General features: G+C 48.0%; 1 protein-coding gene across 1 annotated transcript in view; it reads left to right on the top strand.

The window, feature by feature from the left end:
• Positions 1 to 17843, top strand: part of TTC23L (tetratricopeptide repeat domain 23 like) — a 72172-nt gene that overhangs the window by 13029 nt on the left and 41300 nt on the right. Inside the window, exons 4-7 of the mRNA XM_030888982.2 lie at positions 2086 to 2209; positions 10239 to 10395; positions 11639 to 11764; positions 13510 to 13534. Of these exons, the coding sequence (XP_030744842.2) occupies positions 2086 to 2209; positions 10239 to 10395; positions 11639 to 11764; positions 13510 to 13534 (432 nt within the window). The remainder of the gene's footprint in view (positions 1 to 2085; positions 2210 to 10238; positions 10396 to 11638; positions 11765 to 13509; positions 13535 to 17843) is intronic.

Below are 17843 nucleotides of genomic sequence, written 5' to 3'. Positions count from 1 at the left end.
TCACTGCTCATTATCAGAATGCAGGTACCAACCTGGTTCCAGAGCATGCTCTGTCAGTAGAGGGATTTTTACATTGATTTCCTGGCTAAGGGAGAAAATGATCTCTTAAAGGACGGCCTGCAGCTGGCTCAGAAGAGGCTGGAGGTGCCCGCAAAACGGAGGCAGAGGGAAAGGTGATCACTTCCTAGATGGGCTCTCTGTGATTTACCCAGAAGGCCTGCAAGGCAGAATCACGCTGGTCTAGTGCCATTAGTATCTCACATATGCAGGCTAGAATGGCCATGTCTAACAGCAGTCAAGGATTCACTACCAAAAAGTAGAAGTATGCACGTGGAAAGTGTGGTGCTCCTTGTTCACCTTGGATAATGACCAATACTTAGATACTCAGAGTTCAATCCAAGGGATTTCAGGCTTCCATGCTAGCCAGTTCTGCCAGGCCTGAGGGGCAGCAGGCTCATCGGCACCATCACCAGCAGTAGTATTGGGTTACCTCCATTGCCCACGTTGCTTGTCTCAGCTTCCTCAGGGCAGAGATTGGGGGAAACGATGAATGTCCAGAGGCCGGACCCAAACTCAGCCCAGTGGTTTTGTTTTTCGTGGTAGTGTGCTGCTTCCTGGAACCAGAACTTCGTTGTTTCTGTGGTCAGCCCATGGCCAGTGGTCGCCAATGCTGAAGGAGTAGGTGGGAAATGCTTCAGGAAATGTCCCCCGAGCATGCCTCGAGTCCATGCAGTTGAGCAGGAGAAAACCCGGTTAGGTAGGAGAGCAGAGGTGCGGAGTGAGCCCTCCGTGGATGCACATTAGGAGCTAGGATACCTGTACCCTCATTAAGGGGATGACCATCGCTGGGACGTGGGCTTATTTTCCCTCGCAATAACTCTGTGACATAGCCGCTCTCGGCTCCCTAGTCCAGATGAGACGCTGGGGTCTGCGGGGGTGGGGGGGTGGGGGGAATTTTTCCTACGCACCATTTTCAGAAAGTCCAGACTTTTGATGTCTGGACACACACGCTGTTTTCGGTTTACTGGGACATGAACACCGACCTCGCCTATCAGTGCAGCCCAGATAGCTTTGTTTTTAAAGTTACTGAAATCCGTGACTTGACTAAGCCGGTTGATGATGTCCCACAGGGCCTTCCTGTCCGTTTTCTGGGGGCAGGACCGCTCTCTCCCTCTCCTTGCTAATCAGTGACTCATCCAGCAAATCTGAAAGGAGTCCCTCCACTGGGCTGGGCACTGAGCAGACAGCAGCTACCTGAGGAAGGAAACGGCTGCCTTCAAGGAGCTTACAACCGAGGGGGCAGATACAGACAGACAAGCCAACAACAGTAGGTAGTGCGGGGTCAGATAGCGGTGAGTTTTTATGAAGAAAAAGTAAAACGAGTAAAGGGATAGCAAGTAACGAGAGAGACAATTTCAGACAGAGTGACCGAGAAGGGCCTTTCTGGGGTAAATAAACTGATAACAGACTCAAAAGATTCGTCAACTGATTTCATGTATGAATTATATTTGTATTCTGAATGAGAAAAACAGATTTATGTATTTATTAGATTTGTGAGACTATTTGACATCAATTTCATTTTTGGTGAAATGATGGCATTGTTATGTTTTTCAGTCTATCTTTTAGAGGCATTTTTGACATGTTAATAGACGAGACGAGGTAACGTCTTAAATTTGCTGCGGCATAGGCGCGGGGTGGGGGGTAGAGGCATGGAGGGTTGGAAAGTGTAGGTGTGACCCAAGCTTGCCCTCAGAAGACCACTGAAGGTGAGGTCATGCTGCCTGCCTGTGCGTCTTCTGCAGCGTCTCCAGAGCAAGAGGCTAGAGGGGCAAAGCTGCTGTGGTCGGGAAGGTTCAAGGTGAGTGTGGCCTGGACAAGGGACTCTTGGCAGGAACAAGCAGCAGGACTCGTTTTGAGGATTTAGGATTTAAGGTGTCTCCAACAGCTTGACGGGGAGAAGGAAAGAGAAGAGGGGGAAAAAGATGACAGGCGAATTCAGGTGTACACTCCAGGGACACGAACATGCACCATCGATAGTTCTGCTTTCCAAAAACAATTAATTAGTGACCTCTTTGCCGTCCACAGAATATCCAGGCAAACAGGGAGCTGATTCGCTGTGTCATCCTTTCTCGGATTGCCTTTGGGGCACAACACTGGAAATTTGCACAGGCTTTGGCCAACCTGGCGTATGGCTACCTGACACTGAGAGGTACTGGGCTTCTGCAGCTGGGTGGGGATGGGCCTACCTGTGAGAGAGGGACCGAGCCCGCACACAACAGTGTTGGGGTGGGGGGCTCCTTTCTGCCACCAGCTCTTACCTCCTCCAGAGGAGGGGAAAGCCCATGAGTGAGACAGTATAGTGGTCATAAACCAAACCAAATTCACTGCCATCCAGTCCATTCCGGCTCATGGTGACCCTATAGGATGGTATAGAGCGGCCCCTGTGGGTTTTTGAAACTGTACACTCTTTACAGAAGTAGAAAGCCTCCTCTCTCTCCCCCCCTCCATGATAAAGGTGATGATAATTTACTGAGTGGTCTGGGTGCACTAGGCCAGCCTCATTGAACCCTCCCAGTACGCATGCCTTGGAGGGAGATGATACCAGTTACCCTCAGCTTGCACATTCAGACATAGAGGCACAGAGCAGCTAAATGACTTGCAAATGGGCCATGGACTGCCTCGGGGGTTCCCGCCACAGGCCAACAGGGATGGGAGGCCCGGCAGGCGTGGAAGAGCAACAGCAGGGAGGCAGAATGTTCCAAGGGCAGAACACAAGTCGCCGGAAAGTCCGGCTCCGGGCCAGGCAGGCCCAAATTCTATGGCCACGGCGCTGCTGGAAGGGGCTCTGGTATGGTACAGGGGGGCAAGGTAGGCACCTGATTGCTAAAGCCAGAACACAAGGACCATCTCCCTTAGAACAGGAGCTCTGCAGGCAGGGCTCAAGGAGTACTTGCTGACAGCTAGATGCTGCATAATCACAATTGTTACCTAGCTCAGAGAAGACGGTGGGAACATCAATTTTCCCCCTCGCTAATTTAGTTGTTTCTGTTGCATGAATGGTGAGCCAGATTCACTAACTCGGATAATGAGGTAGAGGGGATGGAAATGTCTTGTAAAGACAAGATGTTTGTTTGTTTGTTTGTTTGTTTGTTTGTTTGTTTGTTTGTTTGTGGAAATAAAGACTTCTTGATTAGATGAAGTGTCCACCACATGCTATAACCACCCGGCTGCCGCCCCAGACTTTCTGTAGCCTAGCCTGGAGGTTTTCTTGACCAGATTCTGACCGGCGCCTCCATGGAGAATAGCCCAGGGCAGTGCAGTGCCTTGTATGTCAACCATTGTCCTGACCTGGGCTCTCAAACTCTGCGAAAAGTCTGTGGCTTCTGGACTGTAACTAAGTCTTTGAAAACTCATGCACTTTCCAGAGGGCTGAGTGCTTGCTGCGCTTCACTTACTTTCCCTTTTCTCTTTACGCCCCTAAGCCCTTTGGTACGGACAGAAGGGAGGAGGAAGGAGGAGCTGGCCCTGTTGTGAAGGGCCACACCAGTAAAACAGTCAACTCAGTGTCTAGTGAGAACAACCTCTATGTGACCTACTAGACGAGGCGCCTCTGGAAACAGAAGATGCAGAAGGCATACTTCTTATTCCCTAAGAGCTGACAGCCTAGGGTGGAAAGCGAGATACGTGATGGCAGTGTGTTTGGTTTGGTTTATGACTGAGCTCCCTGCTGTACTGTCTCATCATGGGCTCTCCCCTCCTCTGGAGGAGGTAGGAGATGGTGGCAGAAAGGAGACCCCAGCAACTAAGGCTCAAGGCTTAGTCGTGCCCCTTCCAGAGAGAAGTAGTGATGGGAAAGAAGTGGTTTGTGGTGAGGAGGGATGAGTCCAAGTTCTTGTTTTCTGATTTTGTATTGCACTGGAGAAATCCACCAAGATGCATTGACATTTGGAGCCAGACCTTGGGAGCCAAGAAGTAGCATTATAAGCATGAAGGAATATTTGAAATAAGAGATTGGGAGAAGAAATGGAAATTATAAGCCTGGGGGCCAAGATTGAAGTTAAGGAGTTGATAATACCTCTGAGGGGGAGGAAGAGAAGGAAAAGAAAAATTGTTGGGGTATTTTAATGGCAGGAAAAAAATAACAACAACCAAAGCCAGTTGCCATCAAGTGGATGCTGACCCATGTGACCCTGCATGTACCCGAAGAGAGCTGTGCTCCAGTGGTGTCCAGCAGCTGGCTTTTCAGGTGTAGACCCCCTGGCCCTGCATCTAGTGCCTCTGTGTGGACTTAGAAAACTGTTTCCTGGGCTCAAGGATTCTCGAGGAGAGTAAGGGCCTAAACACAGAATCCATCAGAAAAGTGGGCGGTGCAAACGGCTTGTACTTGGCTACCCATAGACAGTGTGTGGTTCAAGTCCGTGCCGTGGTGCAGCCAGAGAGAGGCCGAGTGATCTGCTTCCATAACGCTTCCAGCCAAGAAAGCCTCTGGGACTCAGCTCTCCTCTGTCACATGTAGGGTCACCATGAGTCAGAATCAGCCTAGATGGAAACGCTTTCCGGGGTGGGTAGGGGGTGAGATGTTTCTAAAGGAGGACCTCTGGGGAGTGCATCCAGTTAACATGCTTGATTGCTAGCTGAAACATTGAAGGTTCAAGTCCATCCAGCGGTGCCTTGGAAGAAAAGTGTGGTGCCCTACTGCCAAGAATACTTGCCAGTGAAAACCCCATAAAGCACAGTTCCTCTCAGACACGCGTGGGGCAACCGCGTGTCGGGATCACCTCAGTGGCAACTGGCTAATTCAGTTAGTTCAGTACCTTGGGAGCTGAGAGGACAAACCAAGCACAGGAGAGTGTCAGACGCTGACTACAACGAGAAGGGGCCTCAAAAACGGATTGGGCTTGTTTGGCGGTAGTCTGAGGAGAACAGTGGCTGTAGAATGAATGCGGCAGAAGCCAGCTGCTGTGGACCTGGGGAGCTGGCATCAGTAGGCTGGCCTTCCTCTTCTGGTTATTAAAAGGTGGGGAAAAGCAGAGGAGGGGAGCCGGAGACGGCAGGAAAGCCAGCTGACCCTATGTACACACTCAGGAGGGTGGGGTGGGCGTGTTCAGGAGAGAACGAAGCAGTTAGGAGAGTGGTGTAGGGCTTGGAGCTCCAGACAGAGGAGTTCAGGAGTCAGTAGCAGGAGAGAATGCCAGGCCAGAGCAAGACAGACCGTTGGAGAGGCTATTGGCTAGGACTCAGGCATCATGGTGAAATAGTAAAGGGAACATCAGTGCCACGTAGCACTCTTTCCTTCTGACCTGATGGTAACTCATAGCGACCCTGCAGGACAGAATACAACTGCCCCTGTGAGTTACCAACACTGACCCTTCTTCTTTTGGGAGTAGAAGGCTCACCTTTCTCCGAGGAAGCGTGGAGCGGCTGATTTTTCCCAACTAATGACCTTACAGTTAGCAGCCTAACACCTAATCCACTGTGTCAAAAGGGCAAGTGGGAGTGGTTCGCCACCTAGTGGTGAGTGGTTTTCAAGGGCTTGGGGTTCAGGAAATAATACAATGACAGGGACAAGCAGGCATTTTTTGAGATTTTGCTTATTATTAATGAGGCAGTCAATCAGCCCGTCTGTTATGACTAGGGACTCAAGGCTCTGTTCCAGGTGTGTCAAAGAGCCACAAGAAGCATAAAGCATGGGCCTCGCTCATCAGTCTAGTTGAGGAAGTTAAAACTGGCACAAGAAGGAATGACCGATCATCTGTCCCGCGGGAAGCTGGGGCCCAGCTAAAGCTAGCCGCCCTGGGAATGCATCCCTCCCCAGTCTGAAAGATTCAGTCTCCAAGAAAGTACCCAGGGGAGGGACCGATGCAATGCCTTAAGAAGAAGAAGAATGGATTACAGAATTGCAGGTGTATGGATTCATTGGGGATGGCGTGAGATATGGCAAAATAATAATAATAGTTCCTTGAATGTAGGGTGGCAGAGGGAGGGGATAAAGGGGAGCTGATATCAAATAGTTCAAGGAGAAAGAAAATGTTTTGAAACTGATGGTGACAGCAATTGTACAATTATGCTTGATTTAATTGAATTATGGATTGTTATATTATCTGTAAGAGCTCCTAATAAAATAGTTTTTTTAAAAAGGAAAAAAAAAAGAGGTCCTGGTGATGCTAGTGAAGGTGTCAAACCGCTGTATCCTCTGTACCCAAACTGAAAGGCACAGTCACTTACCCTGGAGAAAATCCCGACTCACAGCAACCCTATTCCGCCCTGCTTTGTGAATCAGTGAATCCTTGTAACAGCCTTCTAGGTAGATGCGATGGTTTTAATTGCCTCTTGATCGCTGTGAAATTATGGGTGAGAATGTAGGCCTACGTGTGCATGCGGCGCTCCCGGCCACCGGCTTTCACACGCTCAGCTCCTTGGGCATGCCATGCCGCCCACAACAGCATCTTCTGCCCGCTTTCCCAGCCCCTATGCACAGGAGAAAAGACCTGAAGTTTCCAAACCCAAACCAAACGCACCTCCATCGAGTCCATTTTGACTCCTAGTGGGTTACTCCTCGGGCTGCTAACCGCAGAATCAGCGGTTCTAAACCACCAGGCGCTCAGTGAGAGAAAGATATGGCTGTCTGTAAAAATGTAGTCTCAGCTGAAGGTAAACAAGCAGCCATCTAGCTGAGAGACATCAAAACCCACACGGAAGAAGCACACCAGCCTGCCCCTACTCGATCTCTGAGGACAAAGGGGGTGCATTAGCAAAAGTGGTGAAGAAAGCAGATGGTGTCCGGCTATCAAATGATACAGCATCTGGGGTCTTAAAGGCTTGAAAAGAAACAGGCGGCCATCTAGCTAAAAAACAACAAAACCCACAAGAAAGAAGCGCACCAGCCTACCCCGACACGAATGCTGAAGACAAAGCGGGTACATAAGCAAATGTGGTGAAGAAAGCTGATGGTGCCAAGGTGACAAATTATACAGAATTTGGGGTCCGACATGCTGGAAGATAAACAAGGGGCCATCTAACTGAGAAACAACAAAGCCCACGTGGAAGAAGCACACCAGCCTGTAAGATGACAAGGCGGCGAAGGGGTTAGGTATCAGGCATCAAAGACGCCCCCTCACAAAAAAATTTATAACATTGTGAATGAGGGGGAATGCAGAGTGGGGACCCAGGGCCCATCTGGGGGAAATTGGACATCCCCTTGCAGAAGGGCTGCGGGGAGAAGAGGAGCCAATCAGAGTGCAGTGTAGCAAAGATGAAATATGCAATTTTCCTCTAGTCCTTAAATGCTTCCTCCACCCTGCTACCATGATCCCAATTCTACCTTACATATCCAGCTGGTCCGGAGGATGTACACTGGCACAGATAGGAACTGGAAATACAGTGAACCCAGGACAGATGACCCCCCAGGACCAGTGGAGAGAGTGGCGATAGCGGGAGGGTGGAGGGAAGGGGAAGGAGAAAGGGGAACAGATGGCAAGGTCTACATATGGCCTCCTCCCTGGGGGTCGGACAGCGGAGAAGTGGGTGAGGGAGACGTTGAATGGGGTAAGATACGATAAAATAATAATAATCTATAAATTATCAAGGGTTCAAGGGGAGGGGGGGCCACCTGGTTGCAGAAAACAACCTCTTCAATAAAAAGACCCTGAGTTGCCTTCTTTCGGGAGAAGGGTGAGTTGCAGTCTGGAAAGCCCACGGGGGCGGTTCCTCCCTGTCTAAGTCGAATGCACTCCATGGCTGAAGTAAAAACACTGGCTGTTGACCTTCAAGGCCGGGTTTTCCGGAAGCTTTCTCATTGCTACCACCTTCTTCTAGACCGATGTTTCCCAAAGTGGGCAATACTGCCCACTGAGGGGTGCTGGAATGATGCACGGGTGCCGCAAAGCAGATCCTACATTTTGCCCTAGGTTATGAACTACAGTACAAATGTTTTTTTCATTGTCAGGGGATAGGGGGAGGGGAGCCCTTTACTTTTCTTTAAAAAGCTCTGAAGGTTTGGGGACCGATGCTCTAGAGCAGGGCTGGAGAAACATCCGTCCGGCCCTCAGGCCACATAAGGCCTGCAAAATCATTCCTCTGCGCTAGCATCACACGCCTCACCAAAAAGAAGCGGCTCCAGCCCCCATATTAAGGGTGAACTAATTAAATGTCTGACCAGGGTGTCCCACAAGCGATGTTATAAATATATCTTGGCAGATAAAAGCTTCCTCACCCCTGCCTGCAACCAGGAAGGCTCCCCAGTTCCTGTCCAAAGATTTTACTAACAGTATTTCTCCCGTGTGTGCCAGACCAGCATCAGCTAGGGTGCTTGTGACCAGCAGGCCATCTGGGCTCCTACCTTGGGTCAAGGAGGAGCCCTGGTGGTGCAGTGGTTCTGCACTGGACTGCTAAATGCAAGGTGAGCGGTTTGAAGCACTAGCCGGAGTACAAAGGTGAGACTCTGTACTCCCGTGAAGACTTACCGTCTCAGAAACCTCCAGGGACAGGTCCACCCTGTCCTAGAGGGTCACTATGGGTCATAATTGACTCCAAGGCAGTGAGTGTGACTTTAGACCATGCAGATCAAGGCCAGCAACTTGCAAGGTAGGGTGTTTCTGGTCACTCAGTCGGAGCACTGTTCTGTCAGGACCTGTGGGAGAGACGTCCCTCTGGCTCTCCAGTGGGGACCTGCTGACCCCAAGTCTCCAAGTGTTCTGCAGAGAACGCCTTGTTTCTGGATGTCCCGGCTCTCCCTCAGAAGGCTTTGTTCCCTCCTGGGGCTACAAGTCATTAAGAAGGCCCAGCAGATGAGGAACACAGCAGGGCTTAAAGATAAGCCCGCTTGCACCAAGCAGAGAGGCCAAGTTTCAAAAGCCAAAGGACCATGGAGCTAGGGTTGTGGTGGGAGGAATTAGGATTAGGGTGTGTGTGTGTATGGGGGGTGTTTATCTATCCTGGGTGCCTGCAGAGAAGAAAATCGGACATGCACACAGCCTGTACTGTTTCTGGGAGGAAGGAGGGAACTCCGTGGATCTCTCCACTCACCTTCCCCATCCCAGGGATCACTAGATACAGTGATGCTGGAAGCTGTTTTTTACATCTTGTGAAAAACAGTGTCCTGGGTCTTCCTCTATTAAATGGACAAATGGAAACTCAATACAGTGCCCAGGGCCACCACCTTTGAATCTTTTAGTTAGAACACAAGCGAGGGGTGGGAGAAAACTTAAACCCACAAGTTCTCCCTAGCTGGGCTTGGGCATTCCATCCCTCTCCTTAGCAAGGGGCCTCCCTGCATTTAGAAACAGGATTCTTTTCTGTGTGTGTGACCAATTAGTCTCACCAGCTCCATCTTGGACTGCAGAGCTCTCCAGATGGAAGTCATTGCATTCGTAAGCGCTTGTATTTATAGAATGCCTTTCCCTAGGAAGCTCCAAGTACAGCACCCTATGGCATCACCTCGTCAGCTCCTGGTGGGTGCCCTGATGGCATAGTGGTTACATGTTTGGCTGCAATCTGAAAGGCCGGCAGTTTGAAACTACCTACCGCTCTGCGGGAGAAAGATGGGGCTTTCAACTCCCATAAAGAATTATGGTCTCAAAAACTCACAGAGGCAGTTCTACTCTGTCCTATAGGGCATTTGTTCTTGTCACTGTGCATGAAAGCAGCTTTGGGCCTGGAAAAAGTTCCCTGGTGGTACCGTCAGACCTGGGAATGGGCCTCTGAACTTCCTCTTCCCATCAATGGTTTCCAAACACAGGTCCACTGTGGGAAGGGATGGCTACACAAGAGTCTCTTGTAGTGTTGGTTAAAAATATAGCCTCTCTCTCTCTCTATATATATATATATGTAAACCTCCCAGGTCCCATTTCTCTAAGCTTCCAACTTCCTCGTTGCCATCAAGGCTATTTGAACTCATAGCAAGCCCATAGGGCAGGGTAGTTTCTGGTGAGTTTCTGAGACTGTAACTCTTTACAGAAATAGAACATCTCATCCTTCTCCCATGGAGCTGACTGGTGGTTTTGAACTGCTGACCTTGCAGATTGCAGTCCAGTGAGGAACCGCTATGGCATCAGGGGTCCTTCAGCTTCTTAGGACCGAGGGATCTGTGTTCTTTCCAGATGATTGTGATGTGCAGGCAGGTTTGGGAGCCCTTACCGCAGACCGTATAGTCATCACCTTGCTGCCCCACCAGCGAGTGTTTTGCATGGAATCATGTCTCGCTCATCTTTGTTTCCTACCCTAACCCCCACCGATCCCAGCCCTCCCAGTTCAGGCCAAGAAACATGCTGAGTCAGCCAAGAACCTGCTGCTGGCCTGGAAGGGCAACACGCCCTCGAACAAGGAGAAAAAAGAAATTATGGAAACGTTGATCATGCTCTACTACACGGTTGGAGTGGCCTGGCTCCTGCAAAACCAATATCCTTTCCTCCCCTGTGGGTGGGGTCCACTGTCAGGGCCTTATGTCCTAGTGGGGTGCTCGCTTACCAAACCCTGTCAGTGGGTTTCAAGTCTCAAGCCCCTGCCGGCCTCTTGCCTTCACCCAGGAAGGTATGACCTTCCCCTGTGCCCACCCACTCGGACCCGCCCCGAGTTGAGCCATACTAGGGTCAGCGTGGATACACCCTGGATCTCCAGCTCTAGTCGGCCAGTTGGAAGTGTTAGCAATGCTCTGTGCGCAGATTTCAGGGAAGTAAGGGCACGTGGAACTAGGGTTGGCAGGAATACGGGAAGGGAGAGGCCACCGAAAGCACGCTCAGCAAAGAGGGTGCCCATTGTGACCCCCTGGGAAACTTTCGGAAGGTCTGGGGTCTGGGCCCCTCCACAGAGCTTTTTTCTGTAATAGGTCAAGGCTTTGTGTGTCCATTGGGATTTCTTTGTTTTAAGCGCCTCCTGGAATTGGAACCACTGTTTTCATTGTTTTGAAATGCTCTGGGGAATACTGCAGGAAAAGAGCTAAAAGCAGGAGTCCCACATCTCCCCAGAGAAGGCCTGTCAACTGCGCCTGCCTCGCGCACACACACTTGTGATCTGGGCAGCCTTTGGGGACTCTCTGGCACTCTGGTAATGGTGTTTTGTGTGCCCAAAGACCTGGGAGCACTCTGTGGGCCCACGTGTCCCCAGTCTCTCTTCCCATTGCCCTGTCTACTCTGCACTGCCCACTGCTGCCCCTCTGCCCATTACCTCCTCAGCAAGGGGCCACAGGAAATGGGGAACTAGGAAAAGATTTGGAAATTAAGGGGATTTTTCTTTGCTGCTATTAGTCTCCGAATCAACCCCTGTTTTGGCTTGGACGTTCTCTATGGCCCAGAAAGCCCCTTTCACCAGAATCTGTCCTCCCCCCACCCCCTCCATTGGCACGAGACTGGGGGACGTGAATAACTGTTGTCAACGCAGTAGACGCATCCAAAGGAAGTGGAGTTTCACTTAGCATTTCTGCCCCCTCCTCCTGAGGCCTGCCACCACAGAAACCCTAGGCCCTGGCCTTTTCTAAAGAATGCTGCCGTCTTGATGGTGTAGCTGAGGGGCTGAGAGCCCAGGGTCTCACCTGTTTTCGAAGACTGCTCTTTTCCCAGAGGCCCCCTCCACTGGCTTATCGGCTGAGGTCTCTGGGTCTTGGGGTTGGAGGTGTGTGTGCCTGGTATTTCCCTGACTGCTTCACTGGCAGGGAGGCCTATTTCAGTCTGCAGAAGGCGGAGCAAAGCATGAAGGAGCTGGGAGAACTGGACAAGGGCAGCCTTAATGGACTCCAGGTCTCAGAGAATGACGTCACCATCGCTTTGGGCAGGTAAGCACTGGGCTCAGAGAAGCCTGTGCGGGTGTTGTGGGGTGCTCAGTACATGAAAGAGGGGAGAAATAGTCCCAGGCAAGATGCAGAACTGCATGTGCTAATGAACAATGCTTATATTTACTAGCAGCATACGCTGTGCAAGTGGGCTCACTGCAGGCGGAAGATGTGGCAGTCGGCGTCGGCAAACAAAGACAACCTTGGAAGTGCGCTCGGTCAGGTCTACTCTGCCCTGGCAGCTCACACTGAGTTGGGCGAGAGTGGTTTTAGGTTATACACTGTGCTCAGAGCTTTAAGTGCTTTAACTGTCCCCTCTCAATCCTCACCACAACCGAGGTGGTTGGTATAATTATTACCTCATTAGCAAGCGCACTGAAGCTGAGGTTCAACAAATCATGCAAGCTGACATATGGCGTGCAAGTGTGGGATCCGTGATCTGAGCTCTGGGGATCAACCCTTCCTTGTGCTCCCTCTCACACGTGTCCTAGGACTATCTCACTCTCTTTCATTAAATGTGACACCATTAACAGGTGAGCAAGGAGCAATGGTGGAGATAATTCGCTGAAGGTGTATGAAAACTGCACAGCTCATGCATTTAAAAAAGAATAGTTTATGTTGTCATTGAGGATATACACAGCCAAGCATACCACCACCCCCCTCCGGACGTTTCTGCGTGTACAATCCAGTGACACTGATGACACCCGGTACCTTCAGCACATATGACTTTAAGGACAGTTCTGTTCCACATGGAAGCAAAGTTCTTTAAGCCAGAACAAGACTTGACTGTTTTGCATATGAGTTAGAGCTCCTCAGAGAATCACACTATTTAAAAAGAAGAGCCGGCCCATCAGATTATCAGAAGCTAAAAAAAACAGTAACATGTTTCCTGCTCCCTAGATTTTTAAGCTTTCATTACATCCTTGACAGAAGTCTGTTTCCAACGCTGTTGGTCCTTGGCATGCCAGGGCAGAGGACGGGATGGTGAGGAAAGGCAATGCATGGGTCAGGTCTGCCTCCTTGAAACAATGTGAATCTGGAAGTCAAGTGGAAAACAATGGGGGGATGTCGCAGTGCCCAGAGCTAAATGCAGCCATCAGCCATCAAGTACAGGCTTCCCGCCCAGGGGTTTGGAGCCAGTAGAAAGCACAGCCTGATTTCTATCTCAGAACAAATGGCAGTACTTCTTTCATTTGTCCGTTGCACACTGTTGATTGAGTACCTGCGTTGGGTGCTGTTCTAATGGTGGAGCTGCACGTTACGTATAATACATACCAGATTGTGAGCATGGCGCAGCACCAGGAAGTGTGTTTCTGCTGGGTGTAGGTCACTATGCATTGACCTCAACAACAACACATGCCATTTACTGTTCTAAGTGCTTTACATGATTTGTTTCATTCAGTCTTCACCACAAGCTTACAGGGTGTGGGCATATGTGTGTGTGTGTGTGTGTGTGTGTGTGTGTATACATTTACACATACGTACATATATATTACAGATAAAAAAATCAATACACTATTTGAGCCACCCAAAGTGACACAACCAGTTTTGTCTCACTGCAATCCAGTCAATGCTGACTCATAGCGACCTTATGGGACAGGGTAGAACTATGACGATGGGTTTTCAAAACTATTACTCTTTACAAGAGTAGAAAGCCATGGCTGGTGGTTTCAAACGGCTGACCTTGTAGACTGCAAACCATTGGGTGACCTCTACACCACCCCGGTTTCGGTCATCTGAATCCGTAGCTCACCCTCTGTGACACCACAGATGGTATGTTTGAGAATGACCAAATACCTAGTAAGAGTGAGTCCTTTTTTTCATTTCAAAGGTAGGGGAACTAATGCAAAATTGTTCAAGCCAGTGTTGGTCTGGTTGGCCAAAAGAAATGTTTTTGTGTGAAGAATCATCAGATAACATACCAAGTCTCTTGATTAGTCAATCCAGTCTTCAAAGGAAGGCTAAAACCCTAACTTTAAAAGAAAATGTTACTAGAATCCCTTATGAAAAATTGTTCTACATATACACATGTATATTTTTGGCCCAAGTTTGAGATACAAAGATGGGGGCACGGTATGAGAGCAGGGGGACATAGTAATGGTATATCTTAAAAATTGTGAATTGTATATCCTGTGACATCAATTTTTAAATTGTATCTGTTTTCTCTGGGTGAAACAGGCATTTCTGGGCCTTTGATTATCTCTTGGTACTTATTCCCCACAGAGACTCAGTCTTTCACCACCCATATTATGTATAAAACTTCTGAATAGACTGGGGTAAAGAGCAAAACAGACCTGTGTCTCTGCAATCGAACCTGTCCTGTTGTATAACGTCACAGTGACTATATTTATACGATAGATGAAGAAATCAGCTTGAACTTTATCTTAGTAATCTGGCACAGCAAACAAACAGAACCCTCACAGCCATTGAGACCCTTCTGACTCACAGCAACCCTCAGAGCAGCGTCGAACTGCCCCTTTGGGTTTCTAAGGCTATAACTCTTTGTGGGAACAGAAAGCCTCATTTAAAAAAATTTCTGGTGAAGAAAACTGATGGTGCCTGGCAATCAAAAGATATAGCATCTGGGGTCTTAAAGGCTTGAAGGTAAACAAGCGGCCATCTATCTCAGAAGCAACAAAGCCCACGTGGAAGAAGCACACCAGCCTGTGTGATCATGAGGTATGGATGAGATCAAGTATCAAGCATCAAAGGACAAAAAAGTATACCATTGTGAATGAGGGGGAGTACGGAGTGGAGGCCCAAAGCCCTTCTGTAGGCATCTGGATATCCCCTTACAGAAGGGTCGCCGGGAGGAGATGCGCCAGTCGGTGCAGTGTAGCAACGATGAAACATAAAACTTTCCTGTAGTTCCTAAATGCTACCTCCATGATCCCAATTTTACCTTACAAATCCAGCTAGACCAGAAGATGGATGTACACTGGTACAGATAGGAACTGGAATCACAGGGAATCCAGGATAGACGATCCCTTCAGGGCCAGTGGTGAAAGAGGCAATACCGGGAGGGTGGAGGGAAGGTGGGCTAGAAAGGGGGAACCAATTTGAAGGATCTACATATAACTCCCTCCCTGGGGGACAGAACAGAAAAGTGGGTGAAGTGAGATAGTGACAGTGTAAGACCTGACAAAATAATAATAATTTATAAATCATCAAGGGTTCATGAGGGAGAGGGGTCGGGAAGAGAGGGGGAAAAATGAGCTGATACCAAGGGCTCAAGTAGAAAGAAAATGTTTTGAGCATAATGATGGCAACAAATGTACAAATGTGCTCGACACAATGGATGTATGTATGGAGTTGTATGAGCCCCCAATAAAATGATTTTTTTAAATTGTATATCTCCAACTTATCAGGGTGATTTTACATGTAATATTTAACCTAAGCCTCAAAACCCATTGAGTATTGGATAGGCTTCCCCTCTTTTGGTAAAGTAGAGGGGCAGTGCAAGAGAGGAAGGCCCTCCACAAACAAGATGAGCAGACACGGCTGCAACAGTGGGCTCCAACCTGGGAACGACTGTGAGGACGGCACAGGACTGGGCCGTGTTTCCATCTCGTGCACAGGGTCACTATGAGTTGGAACCAATTTGATTGGCACCTACCAACAACACCACCTTGTGAGTTCCTGGGGGGAGCAAATGTTGAATACACTTGACTGCTTAACTAAAAGGTTGGAAGATCCAGAGTACTCAGAGGCACCGTGGAGGAAAGGCCTGGCGACCCCCCTCTGGGAAACTGTGCCATTGAAAACTCAAGGGGACACTCTTGTTGGGGTTGACTTTGACAGCACACAGAATTCATCTTGCTTTATTTGGAAGGAAACTGAGCATCTCAAAATGCTTATAAAGCTAAATGGCGCCTTCTCCTGCACCTTGCTTTCTCTGGGAATATCTCAACAAAATACTGTTTGATTCTAATTTTTTAAAAAGCATGTGCCCAATTTGATTGTGGAAAGTCTGGAAATACAGACAAATCTGAAAAAGAAAAGAAAATTAACTCATATTACATCATCGTCTAGCGCAGTGGTTCTCAACCTTCCTAATGCCGTGACCCTTTAATACAGTTCCTCGTGTGGTGGTGACCCCCCCAACCATAAAATTATTTTCGTTGCTATTTCATCACTGTAATTTGCTACTGTTATGAATCAGACGACCCCTGTAAAAAGGTTCGCAACCCACAGGTTCAGAACCACTGGTCTAGAGATACACTTTGTTGTTTACCTTCAAGCCTTTTCTTTATGTGAAGAGACTTCACAAAGTTCTCAGGAAAATGAAATTAGAAAGTGAAAATAGAAACGTTTCTTTATTAACATAATCTCTATCATGGACAAGACAAGTTTGGAAGTGATGATACCAGCCATTTTGTGGTCCATCCATAAAGAACCTGGAATTTAACCACGCTAATGAAGTGACTTTTATATTATCAACTGAAGGAAAAGAGGTTTTTTTTAAAAGAAACAAAAGAAGTCAGGATCAGGATTGTCAGTGAATACCTAATGATTTCCCATGGAAACTCTGCAAAATTGTCCTTGTTTGGTGAGAGAAAAGAGATGGAACTCTGATGAAGTTTTCCCTGGTACTTTTTAGCTAAAATTTTAAGTAACTTTCTCAAAACACTCAGAAAGTCAACAAGCAGAATGCCCAAGCATCCCAAGGACTGCTGCCCTAGCTTTTGCTCTTGACCTGCCCCTCTTACCTTCACTGGACCACTTCTGCCGCCTGGTAGCCTCTCGCCTTGTTTGTGCTTTGTCTTTAGAATCATACTGGGAAAGTGATGTTTCATGTCTTCCTACAATTCGTCCAAGAAATGCTTTAAGACCCTCACCCCACTGACGTCAGAGCTCCCTGACTAGCTGTGCTGATCTGGGTAGAACATTTGGGCACTATTGAGCAGAGTGTTCTCCACTTCGGTTTTCCTGGCAGAATTATCGACGCTGCACTGATTGAGACATTTCTCCTCGTAATCACTGGTCCTCTTCAGTCAGAGCCTGGAGAAGATTGTTTCCTTACAAACTGATGGGGGCTCTCTGCTGCTGTTGGCTTCAACATCTCTCATCCTCTCTTAAAGTATATACGTAATTTACCCATTTCTAAACTGCTGGCTTCTTTGTAGCATTGTCCCCATCATCTTTTCATACAGCATGAGTGGTCTCACCATTCTTTCACCCAAGCTTCACCATAAATTTGATATTTGTTCTTGCTTGAATTTTAGCAGCACTCATGTTGCTCTGATGAGACCTCTTTTCTTTCTTTTTTTTTCCAAATAGGATTATACTTACAGGCATAAGGTTTAAGATTTTCCATATGTATATTTGGTGGGGATATAATTAAATCCTTAACAGTTGTTAAATGGAAACATATCACAGGTTAAATTCCATCGTTGTCTTCATACATGGACTCTGTAGACATAATGTTTCTGGGTATTTTTGTCATGAGATGCCATCCAGTGGCCTCTGGTTGATAGAGCCCTGTGTATGACAGGACAGAACACTGCCGGGTCCTACACAATCCTGCTATTTTAACCTCTTTTCTTACCATGTCTCGTCCTTCTAACTGCCTCAGATTAGATCCTGCTCGAACATGTTATAGAACAAGTTAGAATGAGTTTCTGTGGGCTCAAATAATTTTTTTGGAAATCTATAAAATTTTAAAAATAATGTTAATTTTCCATGAACTTTTTGAAGACCCCTCATCTCTGTGTGTATCATATCTTAGATACTATTTCATATCTTGCCTTATCACTGTCTCTTTCCATGTGATTAGTCTAAAAAGAAAACGATCTTTAATGTCCGTGGAGTTTCATTGCACAGTCCGTCATCCCTTTCTGACCCAGCTCCTTGTGGGGAAGGTTTATGTTGTGTCTTCTATCTTTCCTCATTTTCAACGAAGGAAGAATGAATCAAACGACATCAACCAAGACGCAACAAAACAAAGCAAAATCTTCTCTGGCCTGAAAGAGCCAGAGGCAGTAACATGCAGTTTAGATTTTAGAGAGTCTGTGTTCATGGATGCAGTAGTACCCCGTCTTGTGAGTTGCTGGAGTTACTTGCACTTGCATCTGTATGAAGT

The sequence above is a fragment of the Echinops telfairi genome, unplaced genomic scaffold, assembly GCF_000313985.2.
Source record: "Echinops telfairi isolate 266 unplaced genomic scaffold, ASM31398v2 ScPeMD7_7469;HRSCAF=8507_1, whole genome shotgun sequence".
Taxonomy (NCBI): Eukaryota; Metazoa; Chordata; class Mammalia; order Afrosoricida; family Tenrecidae; genus Echinops; species Echinops telfairi.
Note: the sequence above shows the minus strand (reverse complement) of the source record. Positions and strands in the feature narration are given on the sequence as shown.